We start from the raw sequence: 21,442 nt of genomic DNA on the forward strand, positions 1-21,442 counted from the left end.
GAAAATTTCCTGTCAGGCAAGTCAGACACAGCTGGGGGGTGGGGAGAGAGAAGGGGGGAAAAAAAGGTCAAAAAGAAAAGAAAAGACATTAAAAAAAGGACATGGATTTCACACACACACAGAAGTGTGATAAAGACAGACTGGGCAGCAGTGGTACTCATGCTGCTGATACTTACAGAGAGCAGCACAGGAAACTTAGGCAGATTGCCTGATAGCAACAGGCTGTTGCAGATGTTACTGATTCCTGCTTCCCAGAAAAGAACAAAAGAGACCAGCATCTCTTTCAGAAATCACACTACTACACAACCTTTCAATGATTAAGCACAACAACAAGTATTTTAAGTCCTATATGTGATTACTGTATTTTTATGAATTTAACTTTACACAATGCATTAAGATCTCTCATATCACTACCTTATAGACTTCAAGGCAGAGAATGCCTAAAGGTTGTTTTTATTTACTAGAGTTTAGTTAGAGGACCAAAATGACCTTGTGCCTAGTCCTTTGAAATCCAGCACATAGAAAATGCTACACAGATGTTCCAGGCCAAGGCAAACTGCAGAAATATTTAAATTGGATTGCCCAGCTCAAATGTCTGACTTATGCACCAATATTGTATTGCTCAGTAGAAAGTGAACTTCTTGAAGTAAAAAAGATCACTAAGCTTTCTTTCAGTGTTAAAAAAGCCCCAAACACTTCAAATGCTTTAGGAATTGGAATTCAATCTACTTACTGCAAAGCGTAAGAGAGGAAGTTTTTAATTTGATCTCTCTAGATTTACTATGGGAACTATTTTCCTGAATATTGACACTATCTTTAGCTTTTTTGAGACTTGTTAAAACAATGAATTGCAAAGTCCATGCTCCTTTAGTGGAACAAGACTGTTTTTCAAGTAATAAATAAACAAAGGCAAGTAAAAACCTTTAGTCAAAGGCATATAAAAGTATTCAGCTATAAACATATCCAGGTGATTCCGTTTAGTGACTGTGTATCAAAGGAAACACAGCAAAATACTGTAGTCCTACTTGCACAAGACATGAAAACAAACCCACCCTGCAGACAGCTTCCCTTGACTGGGTTCTAAAAAATATCTGGATTACTTCATTTTTTGTTATATTTTAATTCCTCTTCAGAAGACAAAGCCAGTATTTTAAGTGACAGAACACATTGCTATCTCTATCCCACATCCTGGCTCCTTACAGTATCAGTTTCTAGCTTTTCCTTTAAACTGGGATTACACATCTCCTCAGCATGAGCCAAGATCCTCTTGTCAAAATGGAGAGGTGAAATAAAGACCTGACTTAAGCCATATCCCAGAAGCAAAATTGTGCCCTTTTAGTGTTCTTTTGTACTCTTCTGGGTCTTTATTTGTGTCACATCTGCAGGGACAAACTTTCAAATTCTGTGTACTGAACATACACAATTATTATAATAAACACAGGCCTTCAGGAACTACTACTACACAAAGGAGGACTTTGTAACTCAACTGAGGGCTCAGAAGTCCTCAATGTGCTTTTTACAGTCCAGTGTGGTACAGTCTTTTCGGAAGAAGCAGTCTTTCCTACAGCAGCAGTAACAGAGCATGAAGAATTATCTAACATTAGTTTCAAGATGAACAAAGCTTCTTGAACACAAGAAGCTTACAGCAATACAAGGATTTCAAAAATGTCATAAATAGCATAAAATTACTTGAAGCTTTCCCCTCTTCAACTGTTTCAAACTTGTAGCTACTTCCTCCTTCAAAACTGAAATACTTCAATAATTTAATTTTGCAGTTTAACAGCAATAGAGTTATTTGCACTTGGAAAACTTAAAAAAATTTAAATAAATAAATAAATGGGAGACCATTCAAGCTCTCTGCCATTACCTTGTAAAGAATAGATGAAATTACACTAAAAGCAGAGTGACCAGGAATCTTCAAGTCACTAAATTAAACCCTGTTGTACCAGAAAGAGCTGAAGGCAGAAATGGAGAGTAAATGGTAAGAGCAGCTCTAACTACAATATTCCTTAAAGATGAAAAGGTACTGTGGGTAAATAATAATTTTCTTATCTTGTGGCTGTAAGAGTGTATTTTGCTGCTGTATCTGCTAAGGGTGACGGGAATAAGGCATTTCAAGTGAAACATTTGTACAATTACTGACTACTGCTCTCCAAAACCTTTTATGTGACCTCCCAGAGAAGTACAAAAGCAAAGTGCTCAGGGGTCAGTGGGGTTACTTCACAACAATAGCTCTCCCATAACTGGCATGAGTCTGGCAGGTGGAAGAAATTTCTTGTGCTCTGGGAGAACACAGCCTGCATGGTTCCCAAAGAGCACCAGCAGCCAACCAGAAACATTGGGATACAAGCTACAGAACTCACTTTGAGCATCTCTTCTGAGAGAGCTTGCCCTTTTAAATATTCCTTCATATACGAAGGAGACAGGTTAGAGGGCAGCAGTCCCCAACAGGGAAGTCTCTGATAAAAAGAACAAATTGCTCCAGCAAGTTGCTTCCCTAATTTAAAATCTTTGATAAGGATTTATATTATACTTGTTTATCAGGAGACACAACTGTCTCCAAAACAAAGGGAATGTGGTGTGCCTGTCAGTCACAGTCCCATCAATTGCAGAACTCCACTTGCACAATGCATTTCCTTCTCCTCCAGTACAGAAACATAAAGTGAGTTCATCTCCCATCATCCCCCCCCATTGTATAAATTGGATTATCTGAGTTTACAAAAATTAAGAGAAATGCTGTCAAGACTTTCAAGAGAACAGGGCTCACAGACACTACAGAGAGCAGGAGAAATGAAAAATGCTGAGGAACTCTCAAAGCAATACAGAACATTTGGGAATCCATGAGTTCTATTGAATGCGGAAACATTGAATGTAAGTGGAGTCCTTCAGATAAACTGCCTATCTCCTATACCCTCAGTCTGAGAAGTGTAACAATGCAAATTAAGTCTTTACAGTGCTAGAAAAGCAAGGCTCTGGAGTACAGATTGCTTTCAATTATTTGCAAAAAACCAAAGAAGCCGTATACACCTGGAATGAAGAGCCCTTGTTTGACAAAGGTCAACAGCTGAGGAACAGAGAGCTAATTTTTCGAGTTTTCAGAAGCAGAATAATATACTTTTCTTCATAGTAAATACATTTGTATAGCCAAAGCAGCAATATTCTATTAAACAGGGGGTGTGGCAGCTTCCATCTGTCAGTTTACAGGCTTTGCAGGGCTACCATCTGTTTTCTCTCCATGTAACAAGTAAGCAGCTTGACTTTGAACACTGCTTACACTCCCAAATTATTCAAATTTTCTGACCGAGATCCAGAACGCACCCTGCAACTAAGACACCAAATGCAAAAGAAGTCACTCAGAAAATCCACTTGAACGCATTAAAGAAATTTTTGCTGCAATCTTTCCTCAACATCTGATGACATCTTAGAGAAAAAAAAGTATTCCAGGGCTTGCCTTCTTTATATATTAGTGTGATATCTGAGAGTTAACATCTCAGACCAAATGGTCTGCACTGCTTACAAGGATGCTGTAACTTCTTACTTGAGGACCTGCAAGTTCATCCTCAGAAAGGTAAGATGCACCATGTCACAAAGTTGCCAACAACATTCATCCAAATTTCAGAAGAGTAGAGAGCTTTGGAAGATAATGAATTTCTGATTTCATCACATTAGACAAAAAAAGTATTCAGCCTTTTACAAAGCACAGTCTGGTAATTGAGAAGGAAATGACTGGACTTAATTCTTACAGATGTAAATTGTTTGCCTAAAAAAAACCCCTCATTTGTTCAAGAATCAAGTTTTAAAATTGTAAAATATATTTAAATATATAAGTACATTTATCTAAATATATTTAGTAGAATACACTGAAAGTAATGTAAGAATCACAGAATACTTTCAAGTACAAGTTTAGTATTTGCAACCCAAGTTACAAGTAGCTACACAAGTAGCTATTTCAGCTAAAATTAAGCATCAGTCTGTAGATGAGAAATCCAAAACCTGGATTATGGATTATGAGCACTTCCGAATCCAAACATTTCCCTAATGTTTAAGAAATTATAGCTCTGTCTTAAAGCCTCTACCACAGAGCCAAGAATTTTAATCAAAAGACTGATAAACACGCACACACAGAAAATTGAAATGTGAAGGTTATATCAGCAAAAGTAAAACAAACACATCAAAATCAGAAATGCCTTCATTGTCATGTTAACAAACATGACTGTTCTTAAACATGGAAACTGTTACTGATCACCTGAGCAGGAATATCCAACAGATGTTTAGAGCAATCCTGAAATGGTGCTTCAACTTGCCAAAAGACAAACAAAAGTTTCTGAAACATTGAGTCCTCACTAGTACAGAATATTACAAATTGAGGTTAAACTGAAAATCAGCTAAAGCCTCTCTGAAATGTTTTAAAATCTAAAAATCATTCAGTTTACTTTTGCTTTTTCCATGAATTTTCCTGAATAACATTCTCATCCAACATTATTTTCACAGATGAAGACACAACAAATGAGATTACCCCAGATTACTCTGGATTTAGTATTACTGCTTGAGTGATGGGGGCTGTTTGCCCATGGCTGTAACTGGTGAATGAGCTCCCACTCTATCTTGACATCCCCACTCCAGTGCTTTACAGATTTAGTGTAAAATGTAGGGTACACATGCATGTAAAATACAGAATTTCAGCACCGACCAATCAAATGCAATACTTCAACAACGAGATTGTATTGTCCACATGCTTCAAATTATTTTTCCAATGTATACTGAAACCTATTTTAAGATCTTACTTTTCTTATAAACTCTTTTAATAAAAAACACTGACTAGGAAGACAATGGTCTTAATTTTCATCTCTCCTGACTACAAACAGATGGGTTAAATTCTATAAGGAAAACATAAATGAAAAAGACTCTTTAAACTACTGTCTTCTCTTTGCAAGCATTTCTTACTCTACCTTTTGACCACCCACTGACTAGTCATTGTTACTTTAGTTACATATTTTTGGTAAAAGGATGACAGCTACTGGTATCTATTTTTTTATCACCCCGATCAGCATATTTCAGTATGATTTGTTTTGATTTAGTTTTAGTTGTATGTATGCTTTAATTCTGCTTGTTTAAAAGTAGGGCCAAAGCAAGAAGTCAAGGGCAGTAATATGACCCCACCACCTGCATTGAAGGGAGGTTCAGCCCAGGTTTGAGCCTGAACAGCTTCCACTTCTGCCTGTACTGGAAAAAATAACCCTTTAGTCCTTGCAGGTTACCAAAAAAGAAATTTTTCTGCAACTTACAAATGAAAACTTCACTTCTAGTGAAAAGAAACTTTTCAGAAATTCTTGGAACCTAGTATTTTTCATATGTTTAATAATTAGGCTTAAACTAGTAGAAGGCAATGGTAATGCATCAGTTGTACTAAGTGTTTAATCAGTTACATAGGATCCAGATAACAGAACATAAAGAACACAGCACAAATATGATATTCTCTTCACGTACACATAAAATGGGAAGACAGCTGTTAGACTAGCTGCGGTTTCTGGTTAGCTTTAACTAGCAATAAAGCATGCAGCATGATTGCAACAGCTCAAAACAATTAATTTGCTCAGCTAACTTAATCTCTATGGACACAGAGGTACAAAAAGCAATGGCAGACAGCACAAGCGTGAGAAAGGTAGCAAATAAAAGGCTTTAAATAGCTTCCCCTTTCAGCAATGATCACTTAGTTTTCACATCAGGTTAAGCTTCAGGTTAAGAGCCAGCTGCTCTTACGTTTATTTCCTGCTGGTTGCAGGTCATTTATGAGATACAGATAAAAAAATGTTGGCAACAAGCTATAAAGTCAGCTATAATCAGCACACTTGTTGCAATAAAACCAGAGTGCTGAATGAGTCCCCTTTCAAAAGAAGCAAGACTTTGAACCATACAGCATCTTGGACTCCTTAGAAATGGGGATCTTTATAGCTGCTGATTTTCCTAAAACCACCAAATTTGAATCACAGCCATGTAAATCAGGCTTTCCCATTAATTAACTTTACTTTTGACCAAAAGAACACGAACCTAATGAAACAATTTATCTTTTGATACACAGACTACTAGAGAGAGTTCCTATGTACATAGAACTGTGTTAAGTTTTAATATTTATTTTAAATTTCCTATCTCATTTGCATTATCAGCATTCTATCCAATCACAACAGCAAAAGGATGCAGATTTTAAGCTTTCACCTTCTATCTCCACAGAAGTATGGCAACTTTGTGTCCTTGCCTACTTTACACACCTACCAAAGTATTTTGTCTTCTGACCTGATTTGTTACAACACCCTAGGCATTCTACCGTCCTCATTTACACTCGAGAAATTTCATAAATTGTTAGCAACTATGTAAGTGCCCCAAGTCCATTTAAGTGCAAAGTTAAACAGTGCAACTTAAATGAGTTTCAATGGTAATTCACAATTGTCTGTATCTTGCACCAAAACAGACTATGAAGGAGGGACAGAATCTCACATCCCAGCTCAAGCAGTATTTCATCACCTGACTGACAGCACTGGTTAACTTCCAGCTATAACTGACTGAGCAGCTGAAGTAACATGTTGTTTAAAAACCCCTAGAGTAATTTACACCACAACTGGCAACCTTTTACTCACCGCAGCCTAGAAATAAATGCAAGGTATACTCCTAAAATACTGGTCTGAGACATTAAAAAGCTAAAACAATCTTAACCAAGCAGCTCAAGCATGACAAAAAGAATACCACAGTAATGTTTTAACTTTTTGATGGTTATACTGTATGAAAATCAGTTGATCACCAAAAAAGCAGCTGTTTGGAAATTTCCAAAGGAAATACAGGGAAGCATTTGTAAGCGTTCTGTAGTTATCAAATATTGAAAGAGAAGTTTGATAATTTTGAGGGATAAACCTTAGCTGACTGCCAGACATCCACCCAGCCACATTCTCAATTCCCCTTCTCAGCAGGACATGTAGGAGAAAAGCTCATGCCCTGCCTTAAGAACAGGGACAGCACACACCAGTTACCACCATGGGCCAAACAGTATCAATTTAGGGAAAATTTATTTCACCAGTTGCCAGGATAGTGAGAAACAAAGGTGAAGCTAAAGCCACACTTTTCTTCACCCTCCCCTTCTTCTCAGGCTGATATCACTCTACTACCTTCTCCCTGTCAAGCAGCACAGGTGGAATGGGAACAGCTTGGACCATCTACTCACAACCTGAAGTCTGCACAATATGCAATAGCAGCATATGAACCCTGAAGTCCAACCAAAAATGGAGTTTCATAAATTGTTTTTATTGGCAAAGCTATTTATCACCAGACCTAAGATTCAGCTAGTACTCTCTCACATGAAAGCACAGCTAAACTTCACGTTTGGCAAAATTCACAGGCATTGCAACAAGAAAACTGAACTGGGTATCTTCACATTATGAAATTTTGTAAACTGCAAGTCCGACATGAATACAAGGAACCTTAAAAATTACCACAGTCAGGAAGGTTTATTGATCTTCTCTTTAGTAACAATCTCTATTTTTAAGAAGCCTAGTTTAAGAATTCCTTTGATAAATGTCTTTCAATAACAAGCACAATGGAAACTACAATTTCACAGCTGTTCCTCGCACTCGAGCTTCCCTGAAACACTATTAAAAGCTGAAGAATGAGTTTTGAGAACAGTAGGATACCAAACTAGACCTGAGTCAGTGAGGAAAAAAAAACCTCTCTCAAAAACAGTAAGATCTGAGAGTGCACCCCATGTCCAGTAATCTCAAACAACAAACCACTAGTGGCAAACTGCCATTATGAATTAAGTGATGTCAGCATGCTCCCAAATTGTACTGTTTTTATTACAGCCATCTTTTACTTACAGTTTGTTGGTTTATATCATCTTCTCCCATAGGTTCATCCACAATTTGCTGTCCATTCTGTAAAAAAAACACAGAAAATGAAAATAAATATTGAATCCAAGTACAGAAATAAATTTATTAAAGACAGGCTTTCACAGCATGTTACTGTACTGTCTTCTCCATATTCTACAAAAGCAGGTAATTGAGAGTAAACATTGAAATTGAAAAAAAGAAAAGTAATTGAAAGTAAACAGTAAATAGGGAAAACTCCCTATTGCTGGCATGCAATGCCACTCTTGCTTTGATCCTTGTGTATTCTCAACCTGGATGAAGTCATAGTAAGAAATACATAAAACCACCTGGCATTTGAAGCCTCACCACTATACATAGACATTATTTTCTATAACTACAACTTCTGCAAAACAGTTAAACCTGATGAAGACTGAATGGCAAAAAGCCACACAAAATGAACAGATAAAGGGGCTCCTTCTAAGAGCATGACATAGTAAGTCAGCCCTTATTCCACCTTAACAAAAATTTATAACTACACTATAGACTTAAAAAAATATTGAATGCAATTCTAATTTTACTATCAATTTTACAGCATTTACTACTTTCTGTATTTTCCCAAGGGCTATTCTAACAAGCAATACAGAAAAAGGCTCCTGAATTTGAAATTTAGCCATAAAGATTTAAAAAAAAACAACCCCAAACCTTGAATACTGTGTTGGTCAACAAAGGCTTTCTTTTGCTTGACAGCAATATTATACTTGGAGAATTCCTAAGAGATATTTTTCCCTGAAAGAATTTGAATGACTTTGCTTATTACACAACAAGCATGACCAATAGCAAGTTGTAAGTAAAAGTATGTATTTCCTAAGTTACCATACAGGGCATCACCTCAGGCATTAATTCTTAGTTTGCTCCTAAATTTTAACAGCAATTCAGTATCATTTTAGAAACAAATGAAAAACTATTAAAAATGGTTACTATTTTCCATTACCATTGGAGACAGAATTTGAGCTCATTTGTGCATCATTTCCCTAGAGAATGCAGTCTAATTAATCAATTTTTTCAAATCCTAATTTACTTAAAAGTTACATACATGTACAGATAGTTACCTTTTAGATGTCAGAAAGTTAATAAAAGCTGTTCAGAAATTCAGATTTTAGCTTCATTTCACACCTTCCTTCCTACTATTCAGTTTTTCAGCAGAATTCTTCAGAACCTTCCTAGCATCTTCTGTAAGAGCTTCTGATTAATAGAATCTTCTAGCTTGCATATGTGTAGAGGGGAGTCTTTCATCTGTGACAGATTAAATCCTAACCACTTACAAATAATAATTTTTTAGTATTGCAAGCACACTGAATGTTCAATCAGATGATTGCCAGCTCTCTAGCAACTTTTCTCCTGAGCATGTTTTTAGTTTTTTTTAATTTTTTGCTGGAAGGTGCAGCTAGAAAAAGCTAAATTATAGGAATCACGGATTTCCCAAACACAACATAGGCGGGTTGGGTTTTTTTGAGAGGTGTTTCTTTAGGTTTTTTTGGGGGGCTTTTTTTGTGTTGATTTTGTTTTTTGGTTGTTTTGTTTAGGTGGTGGGGAGGGGAAGAGGAATGGGTTTTCTGATTGTCTTCCTAGTGCAGACATCTGGCACATGGTAGCAGCACTATTTTCTCATCTTTCCTGGCTTCTGGAAGATACTGGAGATTTCCAGTAGACATGACTCTGGTCTACTCTAAAAGTCATCTTGATGGAAAGATTTCTTTCTAGTAAGAAATCACTGGCATGTGCTATTCATTACTACAGCAGTGAGTATAGTCTTTAAAAGCTGTCTCAGTTAAAGGCAGCTAATACAACCTTTTATGTGTACAGCAAATGGTAATTTGATAAGATGATTCTCCAAAAAGTCCACATTCCCCACACTGTAATATCTTTTTCTCATAGTGTATAGGTAGTGAATATTGTATTGTACTATCCTTCCTTCAGATACATAAAAAGTTGATATTATCAAATGGAAGACCAGAAAAATACCAGCTTAGCTAAGTAACAGCAATGAGTGTTTTTAATAAAGCTTGTTTACAGGGACAAGCTGTAAATTGAGTACATATCTATCATTACCATCAAGGCCACAAGTCACATACTTCCCCTTTCCTCAAATTTATGACATAAATTGACATTAGTATTTTAGCTACACATCTCTACATTCTGTTCTCGCTATAACATAGCTTCCTTCAATCTTGCAATCAGAAAAAAAAAAAGAAAAGAAAAGAAAAAAATCAGTAGAACAAATAAAATTGACTTTAGCTGAAAAGGAGGAGTCTGTAATGTCCTAACAGCAACAATGACTAAACTCTGGGGCCTAAAATAGGCCAATGTGTATATCAAAACCATGCGCTCTACACTGACTCCACTCCACATGCAGATTTGCAGAAATAGTGATTCCTGCTACAACAGTCATTCTGCTAAATAGTAATGTATATTAACTGCAGGTTAAATAAGAATTTACCACACAGTAAGTTTAAGTTCTCACATTTACTATTTTAAGACAACTGAAATCAGTTGGAAGTGAAACGCACCCTCAGAAACTTCAGAGAAGCCTCCCTTCAAACACAAAAAGGCAAGATCAGGCTCTGTTTTTAAAAAAGCTCTTATCTTCAACCTCACTGACTTTCTCAGCAGTCAACCAGAAAAACCACAGCAAACTTCTGCAAAACAAATAAACTGTTTTGCACAATCTGGTCTTCCTGTTTAATCCTGCACTCCTTACAGATACTTTTCAGCTGAACTCAAGCAAAACACACAGACTGGAACTAGGAACAAACTCAAGGAATCACCGTAAGTGCCATGCTGTCCTGTCTGAGCCAGAGCACTGGATTAGCAAGATCTTTTCAAACAGGTCTACCCAAGCAATGATTATGCTAAGGGAATCACTGGATGGTAGAACCAGTTTTTCTCAGAACAGTCTGAGCCATGTAAGGTAAAGAAGAATATGTATATATGATTTATGGTTTGCTGGTATATACCATTAAATGGAAAGCAGCTGTGTATTCAGAAAGGCTACAAAGTGCACAGCCTTTCTTAGGAGTTAAAATGTAAAGCCCAAAGGTTCCTGTGGAAATGGCACCATTGAAACCAAGTGTGGAGTGAGGAAGTCAGCAGCACAAGAGGTGAGCAAATGAAATACATTTTGTTTTGCTGGGTGTAGACTCCCTGCAGTATTTAACTAGCACCAAGGGCATGCCTTGATGACATAACAGGCTGGGAGCAGATATAATAGTCTGATGAACACAGACTAAGAGAAGGCTGCATATATATCTTCCATGTTCTCAGATTAGTTTAATTCAAAGGACAGAGACTCTAGACCTTGGTTATTCTTCAGGTGCTCTCCCCCTCTTCAGGTGCTCTCCTCCCAGCTAAGTAAGCAGAATTGATCCAAGAGCTGGCTATTCCCAGTACTCTGGTTCCAAAAGTAAAACATATTTCAGATGGCAACACAAGAGAAGTATAAGAAAAATAACAGAAAAGGTCCACAGAAAATTTCTACTTACACCTGCACACATCAACAATCAATTCCTGCCAGGGAAAGGAGGGTGCACATCCCTTACAAAGGCAACATACAAAATGGTCTTCCAATCCACTCTGATTCAACTTCCTATTTGGTTTTCCATTGGAAAAAGTCATGTTAACTAAGGTACAAAATTTGTTTCTCCAAAGCTTTTAAACCTGTTGCCATATCTCACTAAATTAGTAGAAATCAATACCTAAACACAGCTGGGCTCCAGCAGTTTTCATGAAGTCACATGGACAGGAACAAAGAGATCCTACAGGTTATCTACTAGGTATAAAGCAGACAGACACCAGGGAATCTTTGTCAGGCAGCTAGTACATGAATGTCCCCCAAATGATCTGACAGAACATGTGACACAAAAGTCAGTCAATCATAAATATTTCCAGCAATCAAAAATTACAGGTTTCGACGCACTGAATCCTCAAAATGTAAGACCACTTAGAAATTCCCTGGCAGAAAGATAGTTTAAAGAAAGCTTTTTAAAAATTCAAATTACCAGTAATGCACACCCATAAAAACCACACTGCAGGGACAATGCGGTCACAAGCAGCGTCATACATTAAGGTACTGGCATCAAGAAAACACTCATACCAAACCCTTTGTAAGAAAGAAGTACACGAAGAAATGCAGCCCACATCTCCCTACAATCAATTAACCACTTCCTTTGAAGCACTGAATATCCTGCACTTTACATACTACAGTTACATATTGATCTGAAAGTCATAATGCTACTTTTTTTTTTTTTTTTTTAATTAAGGTTCCAGCATTTACTGCAAGAGATCCAGTTCGTCTCAGAAGTGGCAAAACTCACCTGGCACAATAAACCTAATGCTTTTCACCTTTCTGATTAGTACTGGATCCAGATGGGTAATTTTGTATGTACAATTTAGCACCTAGCATCCATAAATACAATTAGGACTTAGCAATCTGGGGAAGGATACCTTGTTTTAATAATAATGTCAGGTAACCATCATTCCCAGTACAGTGTTTTTTTACATGTATCCAAACCATATCAATTGAAATTTTAAGTAGGCAAATCATTATGTTTCCTATTGTACTCATTTCTCATATTCTTCCCTTAGTTGCATCAATATTATGATAGATAGTATACATTTGAAGTTTTTAGATTCAGTTTAGCATCTCCATTCATATATTCTGTTAATCTTTATTCTTTTCTACAGTCTGAAAGGTTTTTTTTTCTGAAGGGCTTTAAGTCTCTTCCCAGACCTTCTTCCACCCCCAGAATTTCTCTCCTTTGCATTGAGACTATTGTTAGACTATTCCGGGATGTTTAAGTATTCTTTCTGGTAAATATTTTAACTTTTTTCCTCAACTGTGTTTGTCAGCTACTTAAAAACCCCTTATGAAACTGACACCAATTGCATCTTTTGGAATAATTCTTCTGCTATTCTGCCAACTCAACACTTCCTAATTATTAATACTGGAATTGAGCATATAAATTAGTAGGCAGTCCTCATACTATTAACAGAGTTCAGTCAACTTGGCTTTTCCATGTAATTGGTGCCTTGTAGCAGAACCACAAAACTCAGTAAACACAAAAAATGTTATATTCCTAGACTTAGCAATTAATCAAGACTTAACAAGAATTAAACTGTGTATCAGTGCAGAATGACGCTTTGAGGACACAAGCAAAAGAAAGATGATGTCTGAATCAGACCCCTTACAAATTGTTATGTGGAAGTTTTAACATGCCAATGGGTAACACAGGTGATGAAGGTTCTCTCAGGTAACTTTTAGTCAGCAACTGTGAAAACTTCCAGCCTTATCCAACAACTGCAGTTATTGGATTTAAACATTTGAGAACTTCCAGTATTATTTAGTCATTAAAACACTGGGTATATATAGATTCGAGCTCTTTCCCTCTGTGTTTCCAAGGGACTCTCAACTGACAAAGCCCAAGAACCCTGAGGTCCTTGGATAGAGTAAAGCTATGACAATGCTTCTGGCTTGTTTCAAAGCAGCACAAAATGCAGCATTCCCACTGAAACACTCGTAACAAATCTGTTAGTAATACAAGGCACTGTGTGAAACCACATTTAGTAAAAACCTTTCGTACTGTGCACACTCAAATTTGCCATTCTAAGCAGCAATGAGCTACCCTGAGAAAAAAATTTGTTGGTCCGCAAAAATTAGTTGAAAATAGACTAAAAGGACCTTAAGAGGTCAGCTGATCTATTTCCACGTACCAAAGCATGATCAGCTATTCCTACAATGTTGCTCACAAGACATTTATGTCTAAGCCTTTCTTAAATCTTCAGGAGTTTTCACAATCTATTCCAGTGCTTAAATAAAATATAAGGCTTTAATAGGATCTGAATTAATGGCTTGCGCCCTAACTTCTGAGCTGTGAAGCCACACGGATCCAAAGCACTTACCTAAATCCTGACCTGATTAAAATTTACTAGATGTAAATAGAAGTTAGCCACCATCTTAGACTTCGCTAGCTGTTCTTTTATAGCACTCATCCAAAAGGTTTTACATATACTGTTAGAAATAATACATGCAAGTATTAAAAACTGCTTATTAAAAAAATCCCACAAGCATTTTTAATATAAAACTTTGTTAACTCAAGTTTCATGAATTCCACATAATTTATTTTCAATTTTATTGTCTAAGGTGACTGACTTTCCTTTGCTGAGTATGAAGAGAAACAACAGGATGTAGAAACTTGCCTCTCAGTAGACAACCTGAGATAAAAGCCATTAACTTGCAAATCATTTAGGTACAAAGCCAAACTTCTTTAAGTTAGGATACTTGGGCAACTTTAACTATGTGATTTTGTAAACCCTATCTACTTTGCCACCTTCTTCCTATCTAATATGATGCAAGAGTATAGTTTAACAATACAGCAAAGCAGTCCCCTTTCCTGCACTGCAATGCTTTCCTTGGCTGGCATTTCTCCAGCACTGTGCCAAATTATATTAGAAACGAATAGTAAAAAGGTTTGCAGCTCTCAGCAAGTTTTATTCTCTGAATCAACTATCTCAAAGTCAAACAAGTGCCACAGCATTACTCAAGATGTTGTACATATATTGTTATAAACTCTTTTGTCTTGGACAAGCAGTCTATGTAGCTAAAACCAGCTCCAAATCATGTGTTCACAAAAAAACCCCAACCAATCAACCAAAACCCCAAGAAAACGAGAAAAAGACAGGGAGGAGAAAGTGTCAGTTCCCTACCTATACAAGTGGATGGGTAGTAAATTATTATGCTTAACACATCAATTCAGCAGCCTTAGTAAAACAAAGCCAGAAAACCCACAGCACCTAATCTCTGTTCAATCTGCTCCAAAGAGGAAGAAGAAACACACACATGAGAAATCACCTACCTCAATATATCCAACTTCTGCTGCACACCTGAAAATAGAAGAAATTCCTTCTGCTTGCACATGTAATCTTAAGAGTGACTCTGGCACCTGACAGTGTACAAATCTTGTTACCAAGCCTGCCTCTGCATGAGAAAGCAGGTGCACCTCACCTTCCCAGGCCCGTGGAAATGCCCTGTGCCCTCCTGGGCTCCTGCCAAAGCCCTGGACGCACACAGGGGGGACAGGCCAGGCCCTTCCCCTAGGAGCAGGGGCAGGCAGCAGGCCGTGCACTGCACTACCCCATGTTGCACACACAGCTTTTCAGAAGTTAGCTAGTTTCTCAGAATTCATAATAAATCCCAAGGGTGAAATTTCCACTTTCACACACTTATTTTATAATTTACTATTTTGATACATTCTGCTAAGAACAGAGAATAAACTGTGGAACAACTTCACTATTTCTTAAAATTCAGGATTTCTGAAGTATAGTTCTGATTATGTAACAAAAGTCAGCTACAAGACAGAAGGAGAAAGAATCCTCATGAAGCTAAAAGCATTTTTTCACAACTAAGTTTAATTTCCAACAGTAACTAATTTTGGCAAACATATTATGCAATAAATAATTCAAATAATATTTGCATCCTAATCCCACTACCTTTTGAATATGCAGGACAAAGAGGGCTTTATTTTTCAGAGCTATCTATCATTGGATATTTAAAATCACAAAATACTATTTCTTCACATCATCTGCATATAGCTAAGCATGTTTCAATAAATTAATGCTTGGATTAAATTATTTAAATATTCTTTTAACAATTATTTTAATTTAAACTTAGAAACTGTCAGGAAAGACACCCAGACCACAATAAAGTATTTTTAAGATACATACTCACTTATACAAAATTGAATGAATTCACTGAAGAATTGAATTGAATTCACTGAAGAAATTAATTAGTTAATAATAAAAGAAAAATGGTAGCACATTTCCTCCAAAAATAGTTAAGTGGAGCATTAAGCATACCACAGAGGTTTCTTGCATCAAAGGCAACATATAGTAACTCTTACTGATAAGAATGAACTAGCAGTAACTTTGTGGTCAAGGCACTGGAGCAGGTCCCAAAAAATCAGAATTTCGGTAGTTCTGAACAAACTCAATGAATGATGCTAGATGGGGTCACTAAGCTGTTGAGCCACATTTTCCCATCTGCTACATAGGATTTTTTTTTCTCCCCTCTATTTTCAGTGGGTGAGGCATTTAATCTTATTTCAGGGAATAAGGAAAGAATAAGCAGCATGGTATCACGTATGCAAGCATATAGCCTAGCAGTGGTGGCACTCAACCACTTTGCCCAAACCTTAACTTCCTTGAAGGGATTCTAACTTTTTCCAGTTTTACTGATTAAATTGTTCTCGTCTTGAACATCAGCAAGATTGGAAAAAAAAAAAAAAAAAAGAATCTACTCTGTCCTGAAAAACTGCTTAAAAGTTTCACTATTGGAATATGGCTGTGAATTATATCTGGTGGAAAAAAGAACCCAAACAAAAAAAAAAGCCTCAAATCCAAAACAAAACAACTCCCCCAACTAAGTGCCACATAAAAAAAACACAATTCCAAACCAGTATCTTGAGTAAGTTCTTAAAGCTGGTAGATCTGCCAACTGCCAAGATCAGTCAACACAAAAAGCTAATATTTTTGATGTGCAGAAATAATTAAACGCCCACCTCAGTCTATGTATCAATGTGACTTTAAGTCTAGCATTTCAAATGACAAACAACTACAGGCAGTGTGACAGACCACAACCAATTCAAAGAGAACAGACACGCCTTTAAATGTGTCAATCTGCTCACATCTACTTCGTGCTACAGGTCCCAGCTGGGGCAAGAAATATTGCCTACACTACACACTACAAACCAAACAAGATAAGAACTGCCAATGGCATAAGAAAAGCAACAGAAGCATTCAGAGCAGTTAAACTCTACACCTATACAAGAAAACCAAGAGCTACAGAGAGCACACAGTGGTGCATGAAGGTACTGAATTCAACAAAGTAAAGCTCCTGCCTTTTCCTGCCCCACACTCAGCTGACCACAGGACAGGATTACTGTGTCACAGACTAGAACTGTGTTAACTGAAAAACAAAGCACGTAAAATGGTACCGATAAGGATATGAAAAATGTGAACACCCTCCCAACACTTTTCATGCAGATTATGTGTTTCTCAAGACAGTATTTACATACATATAAGATCTGTTATCTGTCTATCACAACAGTTTGTAGAATATAGTGTATACTACTTATTTAAATGAAAATTAAATTTCCAATTCCCATTTTTAACTCAGTACAAAAAAACATCACCCCACAAATCAGTGAAAAATTCAGACTTCAGGACTCACTATGCTGACAGCAGCTCTGCATGAAAAGCGACAGCCAAGTGCTGCACATAATTTTGTTTATAATGAAGAGGCAATGGATAGTCTTCAAAACCCCCACAGACCAGTTCATTTAGGTGATTCCACTTTAACTATTTGCCTGTCTTGGCTATACCAGAAATGACTGTAAATATAGCCTTTGCTCCTGTGGAAGACAAGTACAACACTGATTACATGGTACAGAATGTGAAGAGACAATCATGACCACAGGCTCAAGGCTACAGGTGGCAAGGCATCTGACAAATTTCAGCTTCCAGGCCAGAAATATATATTGACATAGAGAATGCCACACTGACAATCAAAATGAGATTACAAAGCAAAATTTGCATTACACTAGTTTCTTTAAAATACCAGCATGACTGTTAAATGCTAGCATCCCTTGTCTCAGGCAAAGTTAAATAATCCTGGATACAGAATATAAAACAAAGAATTTTTTGAAGAAAGATTCATATCACCTATTTAAACACCTGAACCAGTAAACTCTGTCAAGAGCAGTGGAAAAAAAGGAACTTTCTCCACAGCCAGTCCAGAGCATCTAAATTAAATCTCCTAATGACAGCTGTCACAAATGCTTCCCAGAAAGTCTAGCAAATGGCATCTCCTTATGATGGCCAGTTCTTTCAACATACTGGTGTCCAAAATCTGGCTGCCATAACTGCATTCATTCTCCTCCAATAGATATTAATATGCATGGCTGGGAGTACAGATCAAAGGATCAGGCTAGTTATTCAGGCATTCAAATGCAAACCCAAGTCATCAATACTTAATTTGCTCGAAAGCAGATGACTTGCAATAACAGGCATATTCTCACCATGAAAAACAAACCTATGCTTGTTATGAATCCTGAGTAGACCCTGACTCAGTAACAGACAGCATCATTCCACAAGCTTTAAAGGCGCTGTGATTTACAACATGAAACTGAAACTACACATACAGACAAAATATTTTTAAAATAGTGTAACAACTTTACACATTAAAAAAGCTGTCAGAGATACAATGAGGATCACTGACCTATCTGCACCTGTAGAAACAGAAGCCCTGAAAATCATAAAGCCACATTTTATCTAAAAAAAAAATAAAATTGTCTGCTTTATTTTTTAAGAAAGAAAGACTATATTCCACTGTTCTGCACACCTAAGTTACAGCAGCTGTTTGTGGTTAAGCACACTTCTAAACTAAAGCCATTTAAAGGCATTCTAGTCCTCCTCCTAAATTTGCTCACCCATCACAGAGTATCACCTCCTTGTTGGTACCACTGTAACTACAAGACTGCACTTGGAAACGAATGAAAAATCAAGTCAATTAAAAATTCCGTGAGTCGTTAAGACAAGGAAAGTGTCTGAGCTGAGTTTTAGAGCTCAACAATTTGTAATTCCATATGTGGCTAATACAGCATCACAAGAACTGTGGTCAGCAAATCAGAGAGGTTAGCAGAAATGCTTTAGTCAAAGTTACAGCTAAGACACTATTAGTATCAAACTATGACTGAAATCCCAACGAGTTTCAGGCAAATGTAAGAACACTTTTGCCCAAGGATACTCTTGCAGAATAGGGTCTGTAATTAGGATACTGCTATGCTACAGATAAACACAACTCATGCAAATCAAAAATCCAAGTTATGTATTTAGGTCACTTGTTTATGTATTTGAATTAAACTTATCTATTTTTACTAAAATATCTTTTCTTAAATAGTCATTTCACGTAAGCAACCTTTCTAAGTAACTTCTTCCTTCTGAATGTCATCTGAGAAGCTTTTGCAGGTGCACCCTGGTCTTTTCAAAAACTGTTTATTATAGGCTAGGGCCTTGGAGTGCAAACCTGTCACTTTATGCTGTTTCATGTTTTATTATTGGTCCTAGACATTATTTGGTGATAAACTACTCTACATGGTACATTCATGTAAATAAAAAAGTTAAATTACTTTTAAGGAAGTGATAAAGTACACTTGTTTCAAAAAGTTTAGGAGAGCAATTTAAAAACAAATGATGTCTGAAATATGCTAAACAAGGAAAGTATAATCATGCAAGTAAACACTTTGCAAATAATCTATTTTTCTACATATCTAGCACATATACTATTATTGAAGTCAGACTGCATGCAAGGAGCATCAAAGACTAAAGCAACAGTTCTTTTCTCTAAATGATTTATCTCTTTTCCCCTACCACCCTCTGCCCCACCCTCAAGCATCACAGTCCTATTGTAGTTACTCCCAATTTAAAATCATCTAAGATCACTACTCCAGAAGTCAGTGAATAACCAGCACGAATTTAAAAGTAACTACAGTACCTGGCAAGAATTAAAACAATGTATGCGCCTGTGAGATCTGAGCTGTAGGTTCTTCTGATTCCCAGAGATACAGTGACTTTCAGCAGAAGGATGACAAAACAAAGATCAAAAGGACAAATCCTGATACTGCAGAAACTCTGCATTGGTCGCTCTATGCTCGTCTCACTAAGGAGAGTCCTAACCTTGCGACTAATTGTGGTGAGCTGGCCTGGGTCCACACCGTTCCACATCAGCATCACTTGGAGCAGCCTGGCTTCGTATCAGCTGGAGCCGATTCAGGCTGAAGCTGCACTGTCAAAAGCAGCTTTTTCTTTTCAGATGGAATCTGGTCACGAAGTAGCACACGCACGATGGGCTACTAGGGACTCACGGAGCAAGCACAACTGACTGTGTAGGTGCAGTGTTTACACAGATCCATACCAACAGTAGTAGGAAAAATATTAAAATAGCTGAAAGCTTCTATGGCCTCGGTATCAAGTGACTCTAATTTCCAGCCGCTCTCATTATTCCAGCCTAGGAAAGCTGACACGCGTCCTGCCTAACAAGGACAGGCACAACACGCACTCCCCGCTACCACAGCGGGAAACCCACACTGCGCGGCACCCCGGGGTTGTTCCCGGCAACGCCGCCAAGCACAAAGCTTCACCACCCTTTACGTCCCTGCGGTTTCCCAGATTCTTGCGAAACTGCCGGCACCCCCATCCTGCCGAGATAAGGGGGCAGCGGCACCGGGCGGGGACCCACACGGGGAGCGGCCGCAAGGCGAGGGCACCGGGCAAGGCGAGGGCAGGCCCGGCCCTCCTGCCCACCTCGAGCCGCGCCGGCGGAGGCGGCGGGGCCGCCCTGGGAAAGGAAACTCGCCGTGACAGTAACCAGACACCGCGCTGGAACAAAAGCGCCCGAGCCGGCGGCCACCGCGGAGGCAGGTTACTCCCTCCCGGGAACGGGGCGGAAGAGGAGGGAGCGCGCCGGGAGCAGCCCGGTCCCGGGAAACACGCCCCAAGCCCGGCGCGGGCGGGGGAGTCCCGGTCGGTGCCGGCCGTGAGTCAGTGCCCCGGAGAGGAAGCGGCGTGCAGGGGCCGGCGCTCGCCGCGTTCCCCCGCCGCCCGACCCCCGCTCGCTGCCCACCCCGAAACCTCGCGAGGGGGAAACTCTGTCCATTCCCTGAGCGACGGCAGCACCGGGAGTCCCGGTCCCGTCCTCTCCTCACAACTTTCCCCGCAGCACCCCCCCGCCCGCCCCGTACCTCGGTGCTGCTCTCGGCCGTGCTCTCCACAGCCATCTTCTGCCAAGGGTCTGCCAACTGCGCCAGGGGCATCTTCCCCGTCGGGCTCCCGCAGCCTCCGCGCTCCGCGTTCCCGCTACCCGGCGGGGGCGGCCAGGCAGGCAGGCAGCGAGCGCTGCGGAGGGCGCGGGACGGCGCGGGGGACAGCCCGGCTGGCTCCGGCGGCGGCTCCTGCGGCGACTGCTGCCCGCTGCCGCCGCCGCGGTGCGCCCGTCCCTCCCCCGCGCCCTCCCCGCTGCCGGGCGGGGCCGCGCTGCCGCCCTCCCCCGGCCCGGCTCGGCTTCCGCTCACGACATGGCGGCAGCCGGGTCCCGCCCGCGCCTGCGCCCGGCGGCCCCGAGCGGCGCCGTGCAGCGGCCGTGAGGGGCTGCGCCCTCAGCGCTGCCGCCGGGGCGGGCGCGGCCCCGCGGAGAGGGGCTGCGGGAAGCGGGGCTGCTGCCGGCCCCCGGGCTGAGGGGAATCGGAGGCACGGAGAGTTTGTTTGCACAAACAAGCGCGGAGGGAGAAGTCGAGAGGCGGGTGAGACGTGGTGTTGTGCAGAATATCATTAGGCAAAGAGGGAAAGGAATTAAGGTGTAGGAATTTGTTTTTGTAGCAACACCGCTTAAGTAGTGGTTGGACTGCGTGAGTAGGAGTTGCCTCGAAGCGGGAAAGTCATACTTCCTCAGGCCAAGAGACATGAAGATAAAGCTGTCAAAAAAAAAA

At 39.4% G+C, this 21,442-nt stretch overlaps 1 protein-coding gene across 2 annotated transcripts in view; it reads right to left on the reverse strand.

Moving 5' to 3' along the window:
• Positions 1-20,967, reverse strand: part of RPS6KA3 (ribosomal protein S6 kinase A3) — a 74,269-nt gene extending 53,302 nt beyond the window's left edge. The window contains exons 1-2 of one of the 2 annotated variants that reach the window (XM_038128621.1): positions 20,699-20,967; positions 7,860-7,916 (exon numbers count right to left, since the gene is read on the reverse strand). In XM_038128621.1, coding sequence (XP_037984549.1) covers positions 7,860-7,916; positions 20,699-20,770 — 129 coding nt within the window. In that variant the 5' untranslated portion in view covers positions 20,771-20,967. The remainder of the gene's footprint in view (positions 1-7,859; positions 7,917-20,698) is intronic. The other variant, XM_038128613.1, reaches the window with a different exon arrangement.
• Between the last annotated feature and the right edge of the window lie 475 nt (positions 20,968-21,442).

This window comes from Motacilla alba, chromosome 1 (genome assembly GCF_015832195.1).
Source record: "Motacilla alba alba isolate MOTALB_02 chromosome 1, Motacilla_alba_V1.0_pri, whole genome shotgun sequence".
NCBI classification, from domain to species: domain Eukaryota; kingdom Metazoa; phylum Chordata; class Aves; order Passeriformes; family Motacillidae; genus Motacilla; species Motacilla alba.